Consider the following 10,369-nt stretch of genomic DNA (forward strand, 5'->3'; position numbering starts at 1 on the left):
TTTTATCTGTTCTGTAAAAAAAATGTTCATATCGGCGGCATATTCGCCGATACCGATATATCGGCGACAGGCTCATATCGGCCGATAATGTCGGCTAAACGATATATCGATCGAGCTCTACTATATACTGTTAACTTTACTGGAGTACTGAACTGCAGAGCTCCTGCAAACATCCACATCGCTGTAATCAGATGCTTTCTTAACTGCTGCTTTCATACCGCTGTCAGTTTATGTTTATTACATAAACTGTGCAAACTTTATAGTTCAGTTTATATCTTTGAGAGAAAAGCGCGCAGCATATATTTACATATTCATCCAAACGCCGCTCAGCAGCTTCAGGTTCGACTGCGTTTGCTCTGAAGCACCCTTGCTCTTTAACACCACAATGGTGAACACTTAATGCAAATTATGCTTTCATGAGGTGTGTAATGGTACACACATTCAAATTATTACCATTTTGCGTTAAAACTCCTCCTGATAGCAACCGAGTCTCTGTTAAACTTCACAGATTTCTATGAAGGAGCACCGACATCCAATCAAAAAACATGTGGAGTGAGTTGAAGAGGTCAAGAAATCTCCAGCAATATCGATCTGGAGCACTTTCTGTTGGGAAGAGTGGGGAAAAATTGACACATCAAGATGTGCTCGGTTGATAGACTCTTATAAAGGGAACAGATGTTTAAAACAAGTATTAGTTGAGAGGTGTGCGATATACAGTATATCGCTTATGGTAGTTTTGTAATTGTTGTTTTAATGATATGCAAGCTGATATTATCGATATATAATATCACTCACTTTGCAGAAAACAAACAAAAACACGTATTGAGAGTCCAAAAGCATTCACTGCGGGATGAAGCCTATTAGAATACAGTTAGAATGCTCTGATAATTCAAGTTATGAAAGCAAAAAATATCATATTATGAAAAATTAATCAACGTTATGAAAACATAAAAATATTTTTTTTTTTTTAATATTTGTAAGATATGATATAGTTGTGTAATATCACATAGCAAGAGTGCCATTTTCCTGAATGTTCGTGAGCATAATCACGAATGTGATATTGCTTTATATAACAGTTTAAAAAAAAACAAGAAGTTAATATTGAGTGAGTTACATTTTAGACACAATACTGTATGTTTTTTTTCTGTGTCGCCAATGAAAATGGTTCCAAATAAAGCCCAACATTTGTGCAGCCTAAAATGTTGCTTACACACTCGCTGAAAAAATGCAGGAAAACCTTATTTAAATCTGAAACTGTGAGCCACAAATGTATTACATTTAGCAAGTTGGCTTTATATTTATAGGGGTCGGGGGACACTGTGGGGGCCAGTCAGTTTTCCGGATGGGCAAGTGTCCCTGCCTCTGTCTACACCACTGACTGGACGTGCCATACCTTGCCCAACAAACACAAACTGTGTTAAAACTGAGTGTGAGGAAAGATAAAGAGTGAAACCCATTATATAATGCTGTACGAATGCACAGAGACAAGTAATGTCTAATTCACCAACAAATGACTTGTTGTGCTGACCAACCTTTATCATAATTTACTGAATTCAAAAAAGACGTAATAATAATAATCTTATGTTTTGACACTAAACCGGTATCTGGTCTACAGTGTTTTTCTGCTTTACCACAGAAAAAGATGCAAATATAGGATTAAAAGGAAATGAAGAATATAAACCTTTATATTAGTAAATACAATGCAAAAATAAATCAATAAAAAGACTTGGGAAAAGAAAGAGATTGTGTGTTTAATGGCACAGTCCTCTGGATGGAATTAATGAGCCAAAGGTGAAATGAAATGTGTTTTGAGCAGATGGGGCAAAGACGGAGAGATAGAGAGGGAGGCTTACAGATGGAGTGATAAACAGAAGCAAGCAGGTCAAAGGATAGAAGTGTGGTTGATTAGAGCAAGGCATACAACCATTCACAACCCTGTACTCCGCCAAGGTGTGAGTAGAGGGTTGATTCAAAGCCTGGGGTCAGTCAGTAAGATTATTTTCTGAAAAATATGAGTACTTTTATTCAGCAAAGATACATAAAATTGATCAAAAGTGACAAGTAAACAGAAATGTCTAGTCCAAATAAATTCTGTTCTTTCTATTCATCCAAGAATCCTGGAAACATATGTATCACAGTTTCCACAAAAATATTGGGCAGCACAACTGTTTTCAACATTGGTAATAATCAGAAATGTTTCTTGGGCAGCAAATCAGCTTATTCGAATGATTTCTGAAGATCATGTGACACTGAAGACTGGAGTAATGATGCTGAACATTCAGCTTTGATTACATTTTAACATAAATTCACACAGAAAACAGCTGTTTTAAATTTGTATAATATTTCACAGTATTGCTGTATTTCTGAGCAGAAGGCACGCACTGACCAGCTGCTTCTGCTGTCTTACAGAGCAGTCAGATGGTGGAGCTGCAGAGGTCTCGTCTGCACGACGACATCAAGGAGTTCAAGTTCAGAGAGGCTCGTCTGCTGCAGGACTACAGCGAACTCGAGGAGGAGAACATCACCCTCCAGAAACATGTTTCTGTCTTAAAACAGAGCCAGGTAACATTCGGCTGCCATCCGTAATAAATATGAGTTCCGTCCGTGGAGTTTCTGCTAGAGACAGTGATAATGTGGCATTAGTCACAGTTAGCTGGTGTGTGTGTGTGATATCTTGTAGGTTGAGTTTGAGGGTCTGAAACATGAAATTCGTCGTCTGGAAGAAGATACCCAGTTTCTGAACAGCCAGTTGGAAGACGCCATCCGTCTGAAGGAGATCGCAGAGAGGCAGCTCGGGGAGGCGCTGGAAACCATCAAGACTGAGAGGGAGCAAAAGGCAAGAGATGAATTTCTTTCTTTTTTATGTTATTATTATTATTTACAGCTATATATTATGGGTAGTGTAACCTCTCCGTAAGATAAGCTAGAAATGAAAAACAGGTTCTATTAAAATGAATAAACACTGGAAAATGATTGAATACTGGAGGATGAACTTTTTTCTTTGTTTCATTATCTTTCCACCATCAAACATAGAGCCCACCAGTGTAGTCTAAGTGACAAGTGAATAAGTCTTATGAACGGGTTCATTTTACCGAATCTGTCAAAAGAATTCTTAGGCTGGTGAGACTTGTCAGTGGTTGAGTGTTAGTTTGTCACGTGTTGTAACTTTTACCTCAGGAAAGCCATTCAATGACTATAAACTCGTTAGTCAACTAGAAAAAAAGTGTCTAGATTTTGCAAAATGTATGCTGTATATTACATATTCCTTGTATTTGCACTTAACCTGTTGTCTTTATTATTTAATATGTTTGATTAAATCTGTAATGAAAACAAGTTTTTATTACAGACCCTTTTTTAAATGTGTGTATTTCAACAACAAATTCGAGTAGAAACCTAGTTATATCATTAAAAAAAAGTTACTGCCTTGTGTGTAAGTTTAGATGGTTGTGTTTTGGTAAAAACTTAATTTTGCTGCATCACTAGTCAAGTCGCCTTTATTTATATAGCGCTTCATACAATAGACATTGTTTCAAAGAAGCCTCTCGGTAATAAACGAGAAAAAGTAAGTGATGCAAACTTTATATTTTGTCTCAAATATGAGGCAAATCCAAACTGCTGTAAAGCAGTTCTTAAAAGTCTATAGTGTCATTATTTAGCTCAAGTCAGTTCAGTGTTGATTCAGTTCAATAACTGTGTAAAGTTTGTCAGTTTATAACAAGTTAATTTCAGCGATCAGCGGTAGTGTCATTATTCAGTTAAGGTCAAGTTTTGTTCTCATCCAGTAGTGTCAGAGCAGTCAAATTGATAATACTATTAAATATGAGATCTTAATTAATATCATAATCTTTTAAACAATACTAAACATACATTTTGTACTAAACTCATCTAACTTGTCAATGTACACTGCGTAAAGTGATATATAAATAAAATGGACTTGACGAAGTGAAATGAATGTAGTATAGGCCCTATTATTGTGGGGGCCGGGATGGGGTGTTTTCATTAATGGAGTCACAAAGGAACTTGAATCATAAGTGGAATCAGGAAAAAAAAAAAAAAACTTGGGATTTCCCTCACTAACTAAATGTTTAGCATTTTTAGGCACATTTCTAATAATTCGACTAAAGAGAATGCCAACATTGCACATTTCCATCAACAAACAACTTGTGTGTGCCATTTACTTTTCTGTGTTTGGACATTTTTGGTTAACATGAGGAAAACAGTCCTATTTATATTTAAGGACTTGACATGAGGGTGGTTGAAACCACCAAGAACTCCTCCGTAGTTGCTTAGTAACACGCTAAAACCCACTCAAAAAAACAGAGAAACCAAAGATCAACCACCCACAGCACAAGCACCATGGCAGTGAGTTTTTGCAATTTCTTCAGAAAGTGTTTGTTTCAGATGAAAGCCTGCTGTAGGCATCTGCCAGTCCACCCTGAGGTCTGATTTAATGATATTTGTTGGGCTCCATTAATCCAGGCCGCCTTAAGAAAGGAGTTGTCGCAGTACATGACCATCGGAGACTCGATGTACCACAGTCCTTTGAGCATCTCCCTCGATGGGCTGAAGTTCAGCGACGACACCTCAATCGAGCCCAACAACGACGAACCCCTCCACATCTATGAGAATGCCTTTGACAAGATCGACAACAACGACAACCGTGTTTCCACGCCCAAAAAAGGAGAGCGGTTCCACCCTTCCTCCAGCCTGGTGGACAATCTGCTGAATGAGCTCAACATCTCAGAGATCCAGAAGCTCAAACAACAGCTGCTGCAGGTGAGATGATAAGCTGTTTGCCATATTCACTGTACAGGTTCAGTCAGGCACCGTCATTGACAGCCAACGTGACAGTCGATCATGTATCGTGACAGCCACGATACATGGCTCACGGTACAATAATATCACGATACAGCGATTCTGCGATAATCGATATATTGCTAGACAATCCTATAACGATTCATCACAATATCTGTCTAGCTATGAAAACAAAATGACTGTGAAAAGGTTAAGTGCAAGTTTTCTCTCTTTATTCAAGTCCAGAAAACGGCACAAAAGTTCTGTAAATCAAATTTAACATGCTGAGGAAATTAATCATTTTATTCTTGGAATGATTAAAAGCTTACACTTTTCTTTGTGTGTAAACCAACACATTTAACTGCTTATCAACTTTATATATAGCCTATATATATATATATATATATATAAACCTGGTACATTTCAAAATTTAACTGGAGTGTTTTCTCAACCTTTCCTCTCCTCTCATCATAAAAACGGAGCCCCGCACACATGACATGCAGGGAAAAAATAGCCGTTCACATCGCATCTTCTGCACGCTCAGGTTCATTATTTCAAATGCAGACGCGCGGCAAGCACACACACTGCACACTTCTGCGCCGCATTATGGCACTGACGAGGTTTTGTTTCGTCGCCCATGCCATAGGTGCAGATTTATGTTTCTGCCGGTCGGTGCCCACTGCATAACGCGCACTTGCAATATCTGAGAGAGAGGGAGAGCATCCAGTTTTGTTGACATAAAACTGGATGCGCCGGCGGCACTATCTCACTTACAGTTAGTGAGGGAAATCCCCCTGCTATCCGAGCGGAGAGGTTAGGCTACTCATGGACTGAATATGCGCTCTGCAGTAATAACGTGATCAGTGCCTATGGTCCACGCTGATAGCTGTTCTGGGGCAGTTCTTTAGTTCTCATTTCCATAAACATATATATAGCAGTAGAGCTAATACAGTGGCTGGAAATCGGTTTATCCTTCGGTTCCTCGTGCTTCCCCATCTTCATAGAGAGCACGGTTCATGGTTGCTCAGAGCGCTTTGGAAAGAAGGTGGAAATGGCACGGCCGCGATTTCCACGCATTTTTAGACGCTGGGAGCAGGGAAATCTATATAGAGTGCCTTATTGTAATAATTAAAATATCGATATTTGGCGCCAGATATCGATTCTCGTATCGCATTGGAGAAGGACAACGATATATCGCCATATCCATATATTGTCCCACCCCTAGTAATTACAATATTTATACAATTAACAAAGAAATAAATTTGGCACACAAAATGAGATGACAGATAGAGAAACTCTCTTATTCACCATTTAATTAGCTATATGAAAAAGAAACTGAATGACACATTTTTCCTTTTCATATGGGTAAGAAACAAAATAAAGGTAAGTGAAAAGACTTTATTGTACCTTTATTTTTGGATAAACTATTTTATTCACATCATAGTCTCTCTTAAAATACGTATGGTTATGATAATCAAAACAGTCCTGAGCTAGATCAAGCTTTGATCTCTACAAACCAAAGTATCACTTTAAAGGGGAGATAATACACACAGTTTCACCCAATCTCATGTTAATCTTGAGTACCTATAGAGTAGTACTGCATCCTTCATATCTCCAAAAAGTCTTTAGTTTTATCAGATTTATAAAAGAAAGATACAACTTTACGATTCTCTCCGGAAAAAGCAAGCTCCTGGAGGTGTGCCGTGGGCGGAGCTAAAGAGTGACAAGCACTTGGGCGCCGAATGCCAACAAAACAGACATTTGATGCCGTTTCACTTACCGTCTGCAGTTCTGAATCATGACCGGGATCTTTTATAGCTGGGACCGCTCAATCTTTCAGTATCAAACGTGCAAATCCAGCGATGAAACTCGGCCTTGTTAATAAAACGTTCGTCAAGAAACACACTTGTGAAACTCTGTTGCTGCCTCGGAAAAACAAACTGCATCCACTGTTTACATAACGCTGGGTTCTTTAGGAAGCTGAACAAAGTTATCTTTCCCTTAAAACCAAAAACACACTTCTTTGGATTGGAGACGTTCTTCCCGAGCAAGTCCCGTGCAGCCTGCCGCTAGATGAAGCGCGTTGATGGGCGCGATCTCGCTCTTGCTCTGGTCGATGTGTGTGCGGGTGCGCACTTCCGGGAGAAATGCCCATATAAGGAGTTCCACCCTCGTTTATGTCATGAAGAGCCACGATCGACAAAAAACTCTCCGAAACTTGTACGAAACCGGAAGTAAGATTTTTGGCACAGAAATACTCAATTGTTTTTTGAAACTTTGTCCATGCTTAGCATGAGAATCCAACTCTTTAACAGTGTAAACAACTCTGAATGCATGAAGCAGCATTGTACCCCCCCTTTAATGAAATAATATTTTTTCCCGTTAATAAAAAGATTTTATCGTTAGCTATCTCCACACTGGAGAGGTGTTTTATAACAGAAAAGCAAGTTGTAATTCTAACTGAAAGCGACACTGACTCTGGTTTTTCATGTTTAATGCTGTAAAGCTGCTTGATTTAAGGCAATCAACTACATGAAGTACTATATAAATAAACGTGAAGTGACTGGACTTTACTGGAGTACTGAACTGCAGAGCTCCTGCAAACATCCACATCGCTGTAATCAGATACTTTCTTAACTGCTGCTTTCTCACCGCTGTCAGTTTATGTTGTGTTTATTTCGTTATTGAGAGGAAAGCGCGCAGTATATATTTACATAGTCATCCAAACGCCGCTCGGCAGCTTCAGGTTCGGCTGCGTTTGCGCTGAAGCGCTGTGTGTGCCGTTTTCTCTTGAATTGCATTCAAGGAGGGCTGAATTACAGTCTTGCTCTACAGCGCCACACTGGTCAAACCACATTATTGCAGCATATGAGGTCAAACGACTACTCGACAACAAAAATATTTAGTAGGGATGCATGATATTATCGGACCGATATCGAAATCGCCCGATAATGGCTTTAAATCTAAATATCGGCATCGGCCCGATATGAAAAATTACACGCATGTTAAATCTCGAACAATCTTGAAAATGAACAAATGTTAAATCTTAAAATAATAAGGATACCACAGCATCTTTCTGGGAAAAAAAATGCAGCGATTGATATATAGTTGAAGAAATGCCTTGGAATCTTCTTTTTTTTTTTGTAATAGTTGCTTCAAACCCAACCAAAGAGCACCTTCTGGGATTACTTCAAAAGGTCCTTAATCAGCAAGTAGCACTTCAAGATGTCTCTTACGATCTATTAAATATAATGTGTTTATAATTTCCTCACAGGAGAGACTTGGTGTTGTTTCAAACAAAAGGAAATATATCGGCATCGGCTATCGGCCAAAATGAGTTGAAATATATCGGATATCGGCAAAAATCCAATATCGTGCATCCCTAATATTTAGTGACAATTTTTTTTATTGTTAATGTTTTCGATAATGTCGACTAATAATTTCAGCCCTAATGCCAAGTCGGTAAGTTGCACAGTCTGTAGTTCTGTGTTTGATTGGCTGACAGCTGGACTGTTTAAATCCTATTAGTGGAAGTTGCATTGAGTGCCCGCCTCATCTGACACAATGAGCTGTCAGTTAAGCCATCTGTCAAGAAGTCAAATTAGAAACTCTGACCTCTTACGAGTTGTCTTCATGCATACTGCGTTGTCCAGTGGCGATGTCCACTCCGTTCGCCAAAACCATAGGAGCAATATGAGAGCGCTGTTGCAGCCAGCAGCACCTTCTAGCCATTATGGTAATCAGACCCTCATGACCTTTGAACTGCTATTGATCAACCAAGAAATCCATTCCAGACACAATGAAAGAGCAGCTGAAACGACATGATTTTCCATACGAACATATCAAGTGAACTCAAACGTCTGTGACCGGTAGTGACGGCTTCTATTTTTGCTTACATTTTTCATTACAAGGGATTTTTTTTTAGTAACATGAAATCCCATAAAAAAATCTACCTCCATTTGAGAATTAAGTTACAATGAAAGAATGTAAAATCAGACATTTTGTGCAAAAGGGTTCACATTATTAATGTCACAAATGTGACCCTGGAGCACAAAAGCAGTCCTAAATCGCTGGGGTATATTTGTAGCAATAGCCAAAAATACATTGTATGGCTCAAAATTATCAATTTTTCTTTTATGCCAAAAATCATTAGGATATTAAGTAAAGATCATGTTCCATGAAGATACTTTAAATTTCTATAAATAAATATTTAATAAAATATATCAAAACTTAATTTTTGATTAGTAATATGCATTGCTAAGAACTTCATTTGGACAACTTTAAAGGAGATTTTCTCAATATTTAGATTTTTTTGCACCCTCAGATTCCAGATTTTCAAATAGTTGTATCTCAGCCAAATATTGTCCTATCCTAACAAACCATACATCAATGGAAAGCTTATTTATTCAGCTTTCAGATCAAATGACCCTTATGACTGGTTTTGTGGTCCAGGGTCAAAAATTAGCTTATTTCAGCTTAGAAATCACAGAAGTTTAAAAGTGAACAATCTCTGTTTCTTTTTACGTCATAACAGTTCTGAGTTGAGTCCCAAGATTTGAATATGGTCTCAGACACAAAGGAAAAAAGGTCAACTCAGTGCAGTACCATTAGGTTTTTGTATTACAGTCGCACTGTAACTGACATGAACAAAACAATTAAACCGTTAACCGCAAACCACAGTACCAAGCCAGAAATTCATATTGGTGGATTCCCATCTCAACAGCCACATTTTTGGGTCGTGTCAGTACAGGTTAACACAGATCACACACTGCTGCTCGTTTCAGCAAGTCCTGTAATTAATGTGTAGAGCGAATGTGCTTTTAAAGGAGGTTCTGCTTTTACTGAATTCTAAGTGAAGGAGACTGCAGATTTTCAGCCAGTTTCTGCAAGTCTTAAAAACGTCTTAATTTGCCCTTCCACAAGTGCAAATAGTCTTCAAAGTCATGGCAATTGTTGCATACGATCAAAAAAAAAAATCATATCTTGCTTGCAGTACAAATACCTAAACGTCCTTAAATCATGATACATTTAGTACAAAATGAAGAAATTACATCTGAGAAACTGAACAAAGTAAGTTTATACTTAAACGAGCAAATATCTGTCAGTGTGGTATGAAAATTACTTTTAAGTTGATATTTCTGAATGCATTGGCAGATACAGTATGTGTTCTTGTTTTAATCATAAACTCACTTTTGGAAGCCTTTTTTTTTTTTTTTTACAATTAATTGCAGGGTGATGGAGATCTTTAAACGAATCATAACATTTTCTTTACTTGGTCTTAAAAGGTATTTAAAAAGTAGAAAACCTTGAGAATAAACCATGCATTTGTCCTGCAATACCTAATACAATAACTCAAAACTCACTGAAATTATTTTCCCCTGGTGTGTTTTTTGAAGTATTATTATGATACTAAATAATATTCATCCCATCCAAAGAGAGATTCATCACATTTATCCAATTCCACAGTATCTTTCTAGGTGATTACTGTGTAGAAGTCAGGCTTTAGCGTAGGGCTGGGCGATATAGCTAAAAAATGTATCAACGATATAATGTTTCATATCGTTCGGTATCGATA

The 10,369-nt window shown here is 37.9% G+C and overlaps 1 protein-coding gene across 1 annotated transcript in view; it reads left to right on the top strand.

Moving 5' to 3' along the window:
- The window catches only part of LOC107669024 (protein bicaudal D homolog 2-like), a 42,491-nt gene that overhangs the window by 7,121 nt on the left and 25,001 nt on the right, over positions 1–10,369 (top strand). Inside the window, exons 2-4 of the mRNA XM_016461115.1 lie at positions 2,410–2,562; positions 2,681–2,836; positions 4,480–4,776. Coding sequence (XP_016316601.1) covers positions 2,410–2,562; positions 2,681–2,836; positions 4,480–4,776 — 606 coding nt within the window. The remainder of the gene's footprint in view (positions 1–2,409; positions 2,563–2,680; positions 2,837–4,479; positions 4,777–10,369) is intronic.

Source organism: Sinocyclocheilus anshuiensis, unplaced genomic scaffold, assembly GCF_001515605.1.
Source record: "Sinocyclocheilus anshuiensis isolate Anshui unplaced genomic scaffold, SAMN03320099.WGS_v1.1 scaffold516, whole genome shotgun sequence".
Lineage (NCBI taxonomy): Eukaryota > Metazoa > Chordata > Actinopteri > Cypriniformes > Cyprinidae > Sinocyclocheilus > Sinocyclocheilus anshuiensis.